Source organism: Sabethes cyaneus, chromosome 2 (genome assembly GCF_943734655.1).
Source record: "Sabethes cyaneus chromosome 2, idSabCyanKW18_F2, whole genome shotgun sequence".
NCBI classification, from domain to species: domain Eukaryota; kingdom Metazoa; phylum Arthropoda; class Insecta; order Diptera; family Culicidae; genus Sabethes; species Sabethes cyaneus.
In genome coordinates this window covers 185,727,663-185,742,424 of record NC_071354.1, presented here as the reverse complement: position 1 = coordinate 185,742,424, position 14,762 = coordinate 185,727,663, and the positions used below count along the sequence as shown (strand labels likewise).

Below are 14,762 nucleotides of genomic sequence, written 5' to 3'. Positions count from 1 at the left end.
GCAGGCTATGGGGTCCTACCACCGGTCTATACATTTCTTCCCTACCGACCTGGGCGTTCATATCCCCGATGACGATCTTGATGTCCCGTGACGAGCAGCTGTCGTACGTAGCCTCCAGCCTCGCGTAGAACGCTTCTTTCTCATCGTCGGGTCTACCTTCGTGCGGGCAGTGCACGTTTATGATGCTATAATTGAAGAAACGGCCCTTTATCCTCAATACACACATTCTCTCGTTGATCGCCTTCCAATCTATCACGCGATCCTGCATTCCGCCCAGCACTACAAAGCCCGTTCCCAGTTCGTTGGTAGCGCCACCGCTCTGGTAAAACTGGGCCTTTCCGCCACGTATCTTCCATACCTTCTCTCCTTTGCGACAGATTTCCTGCAGAGCTACGATGCCGAGTTTGCGGGGTTCCAGCTGTTCAATCAGCACCCGCTCGCAACCTGCGAAATTTAGCGATCTGCAGTTCCAAGTCCCGAGTCTCCATTCGTCGTCCTTATTTCGTCGCCTAGGTCGATGCCGAATATTCCGCTCCGAATATGCTTGAATGTTGTTAGTTTGTGTTGTTTAGGTGTGTAGCCGTACTGGGGCAACACAACCGAGTCTCGTGATGGGGCTGCCATCTTATAGTGCCGAGACTCACTACCTCCTTCCCGGTTAGTATACGACCTTAGTTTCCACCGGGGTTGGTTACCCGATCTCCGCTAAGGTTGCTCGTATTCCGGCTGGTACCACGAGGAGGTCGGGATCGGAGTTGCTGGATAAGAGGCTAACGACCACTATGGGGTCTATATTCCGCATTATCTAGCCGTTTACCAGCCTTGAACTTGCTTGAACTATTGACAGTAAAACCTATTTTTCCAAAACTTTGATTTAACATAATTTAGCATGCGTAGCAGCTGATTTAACTGGCGGTGGACAATATATTGGAAAAAGTAATCACACCGAAGATGTTCCTATTTGTTACTATCGAATAATAGTCGCAAAATCAATAATTCTAATAAACTGATGAAAACCAAGCTGAAACTGAATATTACGTCCTACGTCACCATTACGTACAACGTACATCCTATGTGGATGAGTACCTTGAAATTTTTAATTGTAATTTTTTTAATTACGCGCTATTGGCGAATGCCATATGTTTTGCAACGTCTTATTTTTGTCATTTTCAGTACATTTGTTAGGAAAACGAGGTGTTTTACTAACACAGACATCAGTTTGATCATTGTTGGTCCGACAGCAAACAAATGTGTGCTTGATAGTGCTTTGCTCATGAGAGAATGAACGATATCATACAGCACAGTGATCAGTACGTCTGAACCATCAGGAATAACAAACTGAGCCAGCGTGCTGCTGTGAGACGACTCTCATTCACCGGTGTTGAATAGCCCTAGAGAGTATTATTGTTCTCTTCGCTTGAACTGCCTGCTTCGACATATTGTTGCTGCTCGTCAAAATATTTACCGGTAGGTTTTCGTGCTTTTGGAAGCACATGATTTCGTGTTTCAATGGTTATTTTTCGGGTATGACGGATAAAATAATAGATAACTCTAGGCACCGGGACGATTGCAAAGAATATATTTATTTGAAGCAAAAAAAGCAAGCAAGCACAACAGTTCTTTCGACACCTATGATTTCTTTATTCAGTTCAATAGTATTATATGTACTTACAAGGCATTCTTTAGTTATGGTTATTTGTCAGACTGTTTGGGATAAAGGACTATGTCTAACGCAGTGAGTAGATCTTCGTTTAACTCAACTAGCATCACATTTTCTAAATTACGTGCAGTAATTGAGTGTATGTGCGGTGTGAAGACCATTTCGAAATGAGAATTGTCTCTTTCCACACTAACTTGAAGCGTTGAATCAGCGGCATAAACAACTTTTGCCAAATCCCATAGACGAAAGTCGAACTTTTTTTGTTAAACCAATAATCAATTGGTTTGAAGTGTTCGTCAGCAGCTGAATGGCGTGGTTAATTACCGATATCTCTCAATGCAGAATATATGTAATCGTTTGATTTTGCTCGAGTTCGAAGTACATTCACCGAAAGCGTTGCTTATGTATTCTTCGACATCAAATCCAGAAGGCGTTTTTCTGTCTGTTTTCTTCGTACTTGTTGAATTTTCTCCAGATCTCAATGAGGTATTCCTTTAAGTGTAAAATAACATTAATAATTGGAATAATTGGAACAATTGACTCCTTCTTAATCTTGGTGAACATAGCTGAACCACTGTAAAAATTAGATTTATACGTTAGATTGTTGAATATTATTGCTTCACGCTTTTCAATCGGCGATGCCTTTCGTAAAACAATTTTTATTTTTAACAGCAGTAACGCTACCACAAACTTCAATCCATTCTAGATAAAGTTCACTTAATGAACAAGCACGGTTGAATTGTATAAAGCAGCAAAAACCGCGCTGAACTCATTAATAAAATCCCAAAGTTAAAAGCATTTAGAGCATTTTGGCAATTTTAAATGGTATTCAGTGAATATAAATACACTAAAATCTCTTTTTACGTCCATTCATTTTACGTGATTTCGTTTTACGTCCGAAATTTGAATTACCCAGCTAGCATTTTCATATGTATATAAAGTTAAAAATCAGCATTACGTTCATATATACATGCAAATAAGTCGTATTTGATGCGCGAAATTGGCATATCCGTGGTGTTTTGGAGGCGATATACGTGATGAGGAATAAACATACGCATTTCATCGAGATAAATAATTATATACGACAATATCCGATTAAGTCCGACCGGCTCCCTACTGCTATACGATTCTGTGCTGAATATCGTATGTATGTCAGCTATTATCATTACATACGACTGAAAATCAACTTGGGTGGACTTCATTAAGCTATAGTTACGATTCTGAGTTTATTAAGTTATTTACGATAATTTTCAATTATTTATGTACGATTTGGTGCTAGTTGGGTAACGTCATCTGGTTTTACGCCCAAAATTTGAAGTACCGTTCTCTTTTTTTACGCCCAATTTTGAATTAATGTCCTCTCGTTTTACGTGCAAAATTTGAAATAACGTCCTTTCGTTTTACGTCCGAAATTTGAATTAACGTCGTCGTCAAACATCATTAGGTGATTTTAGGAAATTCGACATAACGTTTTTTCTTTTTACGTCCCAAATGCGAATTAACGTCCCTCTTTTCACGACCAAAATTTGAAATAACGTCCCCCTAATAGTGGACAGAAAATGAGATTTGAGTGTATAAATTAATACAGATACATACATCTATACTTATGAGAATGAATTTGTATTTGCTTAAGCCACTCTATAATAAACTCAACAATTTGTGTCTATTCTGTCTGTATGACCCTTATGAAATCGGAAACTATTAAATCGATCGGCGTGAAAAATTGTATGCAGGGGTTTTTGGGACCGGGAAAGGTTCTTATGATGATTTGATACCCCTTTCCCTTCTGGAAGGAGGGGCTCCCATACAAATTTCGGCATAGCTCGAAAGCTAATCAAGTAAATGCAACCAAATTTGGCATGTGGGGGTTCTAGGAGGCAGTTTTTTTTTCAATGGTGGTTCCCTTTCAGATTCAACTCAACTTCAACAAAAAATAATTTTTGATGACATTCTATCGAACAATTGCCAATAATCGCCAACTAACATTTTCATTGGAATCAGAATTGTTTCCTCAACCATTGGAAACCTCAGTAATTACGCTCTAGTTCATTTCAACGGATGTTTATTAGTACTCGTCCGGTATAATAAATATTGGAGCAATACACGACATAAACCTTTTGCTAGTCACTGACGGACTACATTTGAAGCATTATTGACTGATTCAGCCGAAAGATAATGACCAGTTATTTTCGGCTTAATGAAGTGAAACTTAAATAACACGAACCTTCCCGCGAGGCATTTGACGCCAGTTTTGGCAGGAAGCTAGAGAGTAGCCACGTTCCAGCGCACCGCACGCACCGTCGGACGTGTGCCGGACTTCAAAGTCTATTAGCCCAGCGGTAGAATTAAGTTATGAAAAGGCACCCAAAAAGTTAAATCCTTTCATCTGCGTGTGTTACCGTCACCGATGCGATGCTGCCACGGCTAAGCTAGCCAGCTAGCCGGTGGCATTTTGCTCATTTTTTGGTTCGAGGTGGCAAGCAAAAATAATACAGTGACCCGTATCACACACCTGTCAAACACTGCCGAGAGCCAGCCAACCCAAGCCAACATGGCAACGCTGCAATGGCAAGCTAAAATACTATACACAGTGGTACGGCACGGGAGAATTGCTTCGTGTTTTACCGATTTAATCAATATTTGGTTTGTAAATCTGTCAGCTGCTTATTTATGGCTCCCATGGAACTCTTCGGTACTATTTGCCACGTTCGGTCGGGATGGGTTCAGACCGGCAATAACTGGTTCAGAGAACCTAACAAATATGTTACAAACTTAAATCTCTAGTTGATATTTATATTACAGCATGTCAGATTGTCATATGTGAATTTGCAACGCACACAGACTTTAATAATAATTATCTCTCGCTTTGATATTACAACAGCCTATGATAGATTTTGGATCTTTGTTGGTCAGAACGGTGATTTTTGTAGTTAAACAGAATGCTAATTAAGAGTGGATAATTCAAAGCGATTTTTTTCATTCATTGATGAGCGAAACTGAAGATTTAAATGTTGTTGTTATGACTTCGATCTCTGGTGTTTATTTTAACACCCCTTGGAGGATCGACCCTTAATTGTTTGTTGTTAATCAAAATTAAACATCAATTAGCGAGTGACTAATTACACCGCTCATTTAGATGTTTGTTTGAAATCAAATTAGGAGAGGGTTGTTTTGTATTTGGACTAATAAGTGCAATTTACTTGATTGGGCTGCATATTGTGATGTGATTTACATTTACCATTTTTATTAAAGTAGTGGGAGTTTGCAGGACGAAAATAGTCAGACCCTATTCAGTTTAACAATAATCCAACACGTCAAAGTTGTACGTGTCGTAAATTGCACTGTTTACATAGCACGACTATCACAAACTAATGCCCTGTAAGCTCCTATCTCGTTTCATTGCTGTTTGAAACCACAAACTCTATGAATAGATTAGCACTATTAGCAACAGCAACAGTGCATAGCATTACATTAGTAAAACATTAATTTTCCTCTCGTAGAATGAATCACACCGCGAATCACATCACAGACGTAGAGAATGATTCCTAGCCGTCTAAATTTAATAACATGTTTTATGTTGGCTTGGTCCGGTAGAAACGGAAAAAGCGAGCTCATTAATTTGGTATAAATCAACTCGAAGTGGGTGGAACCGAGCGGATGGAGCTTTAGTGGGTGAGGCAAATTAATTCATAATAAATAAATATTCCAATGACATCAGCCGCTGCTGACGCTGGCAACGACTGCTTTCCCGTGTTTTGCTGTGTCGGAACCTACCTGGAACGGTATCTCCTTATTCTTTTTGATTATGTGGAAACCACAAATTTTTGTCTCGTCGACTTTGATTAGCGGCGTTATTTCCACGAATGTTTCGTTTTCTTTGATTAACCCGTGGTACGAAGTTTCCAGGACGCGTTCTGAAACGAGAGCAAATGAGAGATAATCTGTTAAAATATGAATATGTATTGAACTAAATAACGAGCATACATTTGCGATAGTTTATACCCTCCGAATACTGTAATATATCAGTTCAAAACATGGTACAACCATAAACTAAATATTTATAGTCCACCATTAGGACGATTAACCTTTTAATATGCAAATTTTATAACTATTATTCGCAGCAAAAATAGCCTCCAACTGCTTGGGTAAAACTTTCGCACCCGATCCTAGTTTTCGGGGTGTAAGTTGTCGTCTAAAAGCATTCCCAGATTAAAAGCCAACGATGCCATGGGCCAACGACGATTTATCTCCGACTAGGATCCTTACGGTTTAATCCTTACAGCTTCCCAGATGGTTCGTTTTTTGTCACTCCGAAACTGAAACCACAAACGACGAACACAACCGACACATGGGAAATGTTTCATCGGAACCTGTTTTTTCCCTGCCCCAGTCCCAGTCCCAGTCCCAGTGTCGGTGGCTAATGCTACCGGCTATCTCGTTGTTGGCAGTAGTAGTAGTAGTGGGAAGCCATTCACCACCAGTGACTTTCGACCTGTGGTGCTGAGGAACTTTTTTTCTCCCCCATCGGAATTGGCTCAGCGAGGGGCACACTTAGAATTCCGTTCACGTGGACAGTTGTGGCGGCTATTGGGTCCAGCGGGCACGAGCGCGACTGTGAAGAGGGTGTAAAAATCTGTTTTATGTTGTCCTTTTTTCTCGCAATAATCCTTTCCTTACAATAGCCATCGAGGATGGCTATCAGCAGGGAAATGAGATGACCGGTGTGTTGAGTCGAAATATGTTACGGTCAGATCGCATTTATATACATTATGAATGGCTGACCGTAACGACAAAGGATAGAGCAATGTTAATCGTCATAAAACGCTTCGGTCGAGTGTTGCCGAAAAAGTTAATTTCTCAATGAATTAGCACGTTGCGATGTGCTATATTCGGTGGTAATTTAAAACTTTTGGTTTAACTGCAATAGCACAAGGAAATGACAAAAAATATCGCAACTAATTTCTAAACTGTTGCCAAAATAAATTTTCAATCATCATTTCAGTCACCACAATCTAGATTCTAGAGGCTAGCTAAATATGTTTTCTTACGTTTTTAAATCTTTCTATTAAACTAGTTAGATATTTTGATGGAGAGATTGTGTTAATATGGAGGCGCATTATCTTTAATAAATTATAGTTTGTTGATTGATATTTATTAATTTATTCAACCAGTTTATGAGGGTGTTTAATAAACGAAGCATGTATAACGCAGAATAAAGCCGTCATAAGTACTTTGCTGGGATATTATACAAAAAACATTTATATCTCTTTCGGTTTTAAACACAAAAGGGATAAAGTATTCATTGTAAAAATAAAATGTTGCCAAAGTTGGGGATATCAATTATCATATTTATAATCATTCTATTTATTGTAACTTGCAGCAATTTTACGAGTCAAGCATGCAAAGCAAGTCAAGCACGGAGAGGTACACTGGGAAGGCAGTGACGAAAAACTATTGGTTCAAATTGCTAAATTGCAAGCGTAGGCAGGACACGCAGAAAATAGTCACGCTAATAATTTTCGCTCGGAATCGGAACTCTAAAAAGGTAGAAACTCCGCAACAGTAACACAGTAATAAATTAAAAGCTATATATGGGTCATTCCACGGGAAATTTACAGTCAAAATTTTTTTTCTCTTCGGAATATTTTTTTTACGTTCTTTGTTCAAAAAAAATCGACACGTATTTTTGTATTTCGATGTCACTGTTGGAATTCGCAAGATATGATTTTTTAAAGTATTGTAATCTGGAAAAATCACTATTTTTTAAATACTGATTGTAAACATTGTTTGTAATATCAAAAAATGACTTTCTGCCAGATGTGTTCACTATTCCACAAGCTTTCAAAATTGGTATACCATACCTCCTCTCGATTGTTTTTCAATAGTTAAATAGTGCATTTTTATAAACAATTGCAATTTTTTCAAAGTTGGAACTTTTTTTTCTCGATTTTTTTTACTTTAAAATATTTGTTCATCTTTCTCGAAAAAGCATGCAAAATTTGGAAATGGAGAAATGAAAACTCTAGAAGTTATGAATTTTTATATCGAAGCGCGCACGTTAATGCAAACGAGAGGACGAACACGCGTGCTTCAACGACACGTTACACTTAATAGCATCAAAGGCGGCCTCGTTATGAAGCTGCCCGTGGGTTAGAACATCGATTGAGCATAACCGCTCGCTTCACATTGACACACGCGCTGAGACATAAAAACTCATAACTTCCAGAGTTTTCATTTCTCCATTTCCAAATTTTGCATGCTTCTTCGAGAAAGATGGACAAATATTTTAAAATAAAAAAAATCGAGAAAAAAAAGTTCCAACTTTGAAAAAATTGCAATTGTTTATAAAAATGCACTATTTAACTATTGAAAAACAATCGAGAGGAGGTATGGTATACCAATTTTGAAAGCTTCTGGAATAGTGAACACATCTGGTAGAAAGTCATTTTTTGATATTACAAACAATGTTTACAATCAGTATTTAAAAAATAGTGATTTTTCCAGATTACAATACTTTAAAAAATCATATCTTGCGAATTCCAACAGTGACATCGAAATACAAAAATACGTGTCGATTTTTTTTGAACAAAGAACGTAAAAAAAATATTCCGAAGAGAAAAAAAATTTTGACTGTAAATTTCCCGTGGAATGACCCATATGCAAAGTATCTGCCGGTATAAATTGAGTGGTGTCCGAGAATAGGAAAAAAAAATTATCAAGTGAACTAATAAAATAGAAAGCTTCCAACATATGTATCTTGTTGTAGTAGCTTCTAGCTTATTCACAATTATTTAGTTATTCGTAAATGGATTGCTGCAACTAAATGTAACACAAATGCGCTAATTGTGTTGTATATTTCCTTTAATTTCTTTATGAATATTTCATCAGTTTACTCTAAAATAATGATCTTATCTTTCACACCACATAGAAACCAGAGCTTTATAGTTGATTAACTACATATTGATGATTAAACTAGGATGAGATACTAAATAAGCATGTAAAATTCTTTATACGAGCGCGTTGGTACCGTTGAAGGACATTTTACTTTTTACCACTAATGCATTAAAGCTAAGTGCTGTAAACGTTCATTTAGTTACTAATCAGTAACTAGCATTGTAGCACCGTAACTACAAAAGATACAGTAAAACTTTATTCAGCAAAATTGTAGATAATAACTAGTTCTACAAATGTCCCATAAATAACTTTGTCGAATTTTGCTCTCCTAAGACGGTACTGTCAAATGAATCAAAACTAAGTCAAATTGATCGAATCATCCCTGGTCTCAAGATAGGTCCACAAACTAAATTGTTCGCGGTAGTTGACAGAAGCTTTCAACCATACGATCGCACCCGCCTCCCAACTCTCGAGACCAAACAACTAGTGCGCAGTATTTATAACGGGAGTACGTCGCCAAACCCCAAAACGGATCGCTACCAAGCGCCCCGCTGTCCCCGCAGCCTGCACAGACAATGTTTGCAACTGCGCAATACGGCCGAATGAATATTCTAGAATCACCCAATGTATTTTTTTCTTGGATAGCCCACCTCACACCCATACACATTTTTGTAGCGTGGAAGGATTACGAGCAGATATCTTTCGATAATAGTTTGATACAGAGAGATTCCATTTCATCTAACTTTACTTCCGTGTATTCCCATCCATATCTCTCAATCCAAGGCTCTTTGCGTTACAAATATCTTACAGATTTGTTTAAATTCTCTTAAACTGCATGCCTGTTTTTCTGTTTCTGGAAGCTGGTTGAACAAATTGTAACCCTTATAAAATAATGAGTTTTGCGTGCACGATTTTCGGAAATTCAGGAGTCTGAGATCTCCAGCATGTTTTGTTTGGTGCGGTGCACATCTCTTCCGTACACTATCGTGTTTGTCAGGTACTGAGGTGCCATTCCTTTTGTCACACGATACACAAAAACCAGCGTATTATACTCGACTCGCTGCTTTATAGACATCCACTGCAAACAATCTAGCATAAATATCCTTGGCGTCAGTCGATCACAACACAGAATCAAACGCATAACTTTGTTCTGGAGAATCTGCATTCGTTTCATCTGTTGCTTTGATGCAAGAAACAGGACTGTAGCACAATAGTCGAAGTGGGGAGCGATGGTTGATTTATAAATCAGTATCTTTGTATTTGTAGTCAAGAAACGATTGATTCTACACAGCACACCAAACTTTCGAGCAGCCTTACGGATCGTGTAATTAATATGCTCTTTGAAATTTAGTTTTTCGTCAATCATCACTTCAAGATATTTCACAACCTGAACTTGCTGAACCATTTCTCCGTCAATTCGGACTTGTCTATCTCCGCCATTCTGCAGCCGTTTAGTAACTACCATACATTTTGTTTTAGCAACGTTCAACTTAAGTTTTTTCCATTTCAACCATTCAGAGAAGTTACTCAATTCAATGTTTCACTTTGGAACACTCATCGTAATTGTTAGCAGTTACAAACAGTACTGTATCGTCCACAAAAAGATTAACTTCTGCCCTCTCCGAAATTCGTTTCACATCATTCATGTATAAAATAAACAACAACGGTCCAAGCACACTACCCTGAGCAACTCCAAGGTTTACTAGAGCTTCTGGCGACACACATCCCTTGTACCTCGTTACTTGTACGCGATTTCCAGATAACTTTGAAACCACTTCAGTACAGTTCCGTGAATACCAGAACGTTTCAGAGCTTCCACTAGGTTCGTCCGATCAATTGTTTCGAAGGCACGTTTGAGATCAACAAAAACTGCTAAGACTATCTTGCCTTGTTCTATGCATTGCTTCCATTTCAATAATAATAAATTTAAAACAGATTCGCACGAATGGTTCTTCCAGAAACCGGACTGTTCTGCCAGCAATGAACCAGTACGCTCTACATACACCACCAATTGCTCTTTCACAATCGTCTCTAACACCTTCTCGTACAGCGGTAATAAGTTTATCGGTCTGTAATCTTCTGGTTTCGTCGAGTTCGCGATTTTAGGTATCGGAATCACCACCGTTTTCTTCCACGCATCTGGAAATACCCCACACTGGAGAGAACCATTCACAATTCACAGCACGCCGGCACAGTCCTTCAAAGATGCAACTGTTTTTTTAGGTTTTGCCATACTGATCGGTTGAAACTCAACAAAGCAGTTCCCTGGTAACACATTCTTATTTGCTGGTTCGGTAGTTGGTGAGGGAATCTTGTCATGGATTTCTTCAATACTCTTCACAAAGAAAGTATTCAACATTTTAGCTGTTTCAGCATCAGAACGTTCTACCCAATGTGGGTATTTGAATCATTAATTAAAATAATTGTTAGATTTTTCTTGGAAACCCAACCGGATATCGAGAGATTTTGCTCATTACCCCTTAGAAACATTATTTTCCTAGCCGCCATCTCCATATAAAGGATTTTTGGGAGATTTTTATGAGAATTAAGGATATTCAAATTTCGTGTCAAGTGTTTGACCGTATTCGGTGCAGTGGAAAATAACGCGCAGAAAATCTCGTAACTTTAAGGTTCTGAGTCGCCCATTTATATTGATTTGGGAGAGAATGTTTGGGGCGTTTATTTCTCCGGTTAATAATTTTCCCAGGAAAACGACTTTTTTCCAGTGTATCGATTCCCAGTAATCGACCACGGTTAGCATAGGATGACAAGTGGTTTGGATTCTGTCACGGCCGAGATCTGAGGTCACAGCCTAAAAACCTGGAAGTTTATACTGCTTCTGGTCGGTTAATCCAAAATTCATTATATGGGCTCCATTGGGTATATATAGCTTGTGCTATGAGGATAGTTACAGGAGATTTGTGAGTCAAGTTTCAAGTAGTTTACCGAGATCGCTGATTACTGATACTCTTTCTAGTAGTTCTCCAGATATCATATAGTTCCAACGAAATAGATTTTACTTACACGTAAAAGTAATTACAAAACATATTGATACACCAAGGGTCAGTAGAGTCTGTAAGCACCAGTTGAAAAAGGGTCCAAGAGCCGTTGCAGTTCAAATAAAGTCCGCTACAGTTCGTACAACAAGAAATAACATTTAAATCATCAGCTTAGACAACTAGGTTTACAACTAGGAAACAGAAGATATTGAAAACAGTAGCGGTGTAAAATTGCTCTCCTGAAAAACACCAGACAAGCTGACGAAGCTGTAAGACTCAATGCTTCCTAATTTGACACTGAGTGAACGGCCTAATTGTACCTAATTGTAAGAATTTAACCAATAAGTAAAGTTAATTGAAGCTCCTAGACGTTCAATTTTAGCTAATAAGATAGAGTGACCAACGCGATCGAACGCAGCTTTCAAACAGTTGTAAATAGTGTTTACTTCAATACCAACTTCCATGCCTCTAATGCACTGGGATGTAAACTGAAGTAAGAACCCGTACTCGGCCGAAACCCGAAAATTTATTTTTATCAATCGGGTATGGGCTTAGGGTAAATTTACCCATATCCGAGTATGTCTAAGATAAAGCAAAGCCTTGGTGCTACATTCCGTATTTGGAAGTTGATCTTCTGTATTAATTCGACAGACTTCGCAGCCAGCAGTTAGAGTACAGGACAATTGCAGGGCTAGTGCTATGATCCCATTGATGCTTACAGCCTCTCCCAGTCGAGATTCGAACATACGACGACTGGCTTGTTAGACCAGCGTCGTACCGCGAAACCAACAGAGAGGCTAAACTTTAGGATATAGGATTTAAATCCACGTAGTAGGATAGTGCCAACCCTGTCCAGTTCGTTTCGGAGAGTACGTTGCTGCCAAGTCAGTTGCCGTATGATCGAATCTCGACTAGGCGCTGCTGCTATAGAGTCAGTAGGATCGTTGCATTAGCCCCGTAATTGTCCTGTACTCTAATAACCTGTGCTGTGACGTCTATCGATAAACAAGAGTCAAGTTATTAATGACGTTTATACCTATGGCTCTGTTTTGATATTCCTGATCAATATTTCAAACAATTTTGATCCAGCGGAGAGAGATTCCTCGATTGGCTAAGCCATTAAATCATCGATCTATCTATACCTATAACAATGAATTTCTGTCTGTCTGTCTGTCTGTCTGTCTATAGAACTGTCAGGAAGGAGCACTTTCAGACACTGTTGAATGAAGAGGTAAATGCGAAGATCAGCAGGGACAGGATAAGAATTGTAAGCAATGGTCAAGCGATGGGCAACACAGGAGGAGGGTAAAAAGGCAATCAGTGAGCTGAAAAACGGTAAGGCTGCTGGGAAGGACGGTATCCCGGCTGAACTTCTAAAAGCGGGGAACGAGCGGCTGTAAGAAGCAATCCACCGGATCATTGTCAGGATCAGGGAGGAAGAATAAATGCCGGAGGAGCGGTTGGATGGCCTCATTTGCCCAATTTTCAAAAAGGGACATCGACTGGAGTTTAAAAACTATCGAGGAATTACATTGCTCAATTCTGTCTACAAGGTGATTTCCCGTATCCTGTTCTGCAGACTGAGACCATTAGCGGAGTCCTTCGTCGGCGAGTGCCAAGCTGGTTTTCGTGAGGGTCGCTCCACGACGGATCAGCTGTTTACCCTGCGTCAGTTGCTAGACAAGTTCCGGGAGTACAACTTGCAGACACACCATCTGTTTGTGGACTTTAAAGCGGCGTACGATTCAGTTAAACGAAATGAGCTGTGGCAGATAATGCTAGACCATGGTTTTCCGACGAAACAAATTACGCTGATTCGTGCGACGCTGGATGGATCCAAATCATGCGTTAGGATAGCGGGTGAGACCTCAGCTGCTCTCGTGACGTTGGATGGACTGAAGAAAGGGGATGCACTCTCTAACCTGCTATTCAACATTGCCTTGGAAGGTGCATTACAAACGGCAAACGTGGAAAGGAATGAAACTATCATCACGGAATCTCACATGCTTCTTGGTTTTGCGGATGACGTCGATATCATCGGAATCAACCGTAGAGCAGTGGAAGGGCCTTCAGGCCCTTTAAAAGGGAAGCGGCGAGATTGGGACTTACCATTAACACCGCCAAAACGAAGTATATGATTGCTGGTAGGGAACGTGGGAGTCCAAGTGGTGTTGGTGCCGAGGTGGAGTTAGATGGGGAACGATATGAAGTAGTGGAGGAATATATAGCTTGGTACACTCGTGACATGTGACAACGATGTAAGCCGCGAAGTGAAACCACGAGTTGCAGCCGCGAATCGGGCTTTCTACGGATTACGTAGCCAGCTGAAGTCCTGTAGTTTGCAAATTCGCACAAAACTGCCGCTGTACAGGACACTAATCCTCCCGGTGGCCCTTTACGGACACGAATCATGGACGCTAAAGGAAGCTGATCGACGAGTGCTTGATGTTTTAGAGCGTAAAATTCTGCGATCTATACTTGGTGGCAAAATGGAAAATGGAGTGTGACGTAGACGCATGAATCACGATCTGTACCAAGTATACAAATATGCTGATACAGTGAAGGTAGTGCAATGTGGCATGCTGCGATGGGTTGGAATGTCCAGAATGCCCGATGAAAGAGTAGCCAAAACTATTTTCAGCAGAGAACCAGGAAGAGGCCGTAGACTCCGAGGCAGACCCCGCACCCGGTGGGTGTGTGCTGTCGAAGACGATGCACGTTCAGTTGGTGTTCGTGGGGATTGGAGGACGGCAGTCCAGAACCAACGGTACTGGAGGACCATAATTCGTTCGGCGCAGGATCGGTAACGGACCGTTGCCACTAAAGTAAAGTAAGTAAGCTGTCTGTAGGACCCTTATAGACTAGGAAATTACCGAACCGATCAGCGTGAAAATTTGTATGCTGGGATTTTTGGGCCGAGGAAGGTTCTAATGATGGTTCAAGACCCCTCGCCCTTTGGAAGGGCGGAAGTGGTCTCAAATGAGAGCCTTGAGGGACACCAGAACCAGACACCAGAAGTGACTTGAACTGAATTTGACTTATTTCCATAAAATTTAGATGTTTGTTGGTAATTATCTAAATACAGTTCAGATCATTTCATGAGCCTAGACTCAATTCGAATTTTTAGCCATTTGAAAAGCAGCATTGGTACGTCAATGAGTTCATAGTTTCCATTATCTATTGCATTCCACGCAGAGTTTATTAATTCC

The 14,762-nt window shown here is 39.8% G+C and overlaps 1 protein-coding gene across 4 annotated transcripts in view; it reads right to left on the bottom strand.

Annotated features, from left to right (window-relative positions):
* LOC128737996 (calsyntenin-1) overlaps positions 1–14,762 on the bottom strand; it is a 323,240-nt gene that overhangs the window by 116,978 nt on the left and 191,500 nt on the right. For all 4 annotated transcript variants that reach the window (XM_053832789.1, XM_053832792.1, XM_053832790.1 and 1 more), the window contains exon 3: positions 5,435–5,574. In XM_053832789.1, coding sequence (XP_053688764.1) covers positions 5,435–5,574 — 140 coding nt within the window. The remainder of the gene's footprint in view (positions 1–5,434; positions 5,575–14,762) is intronic.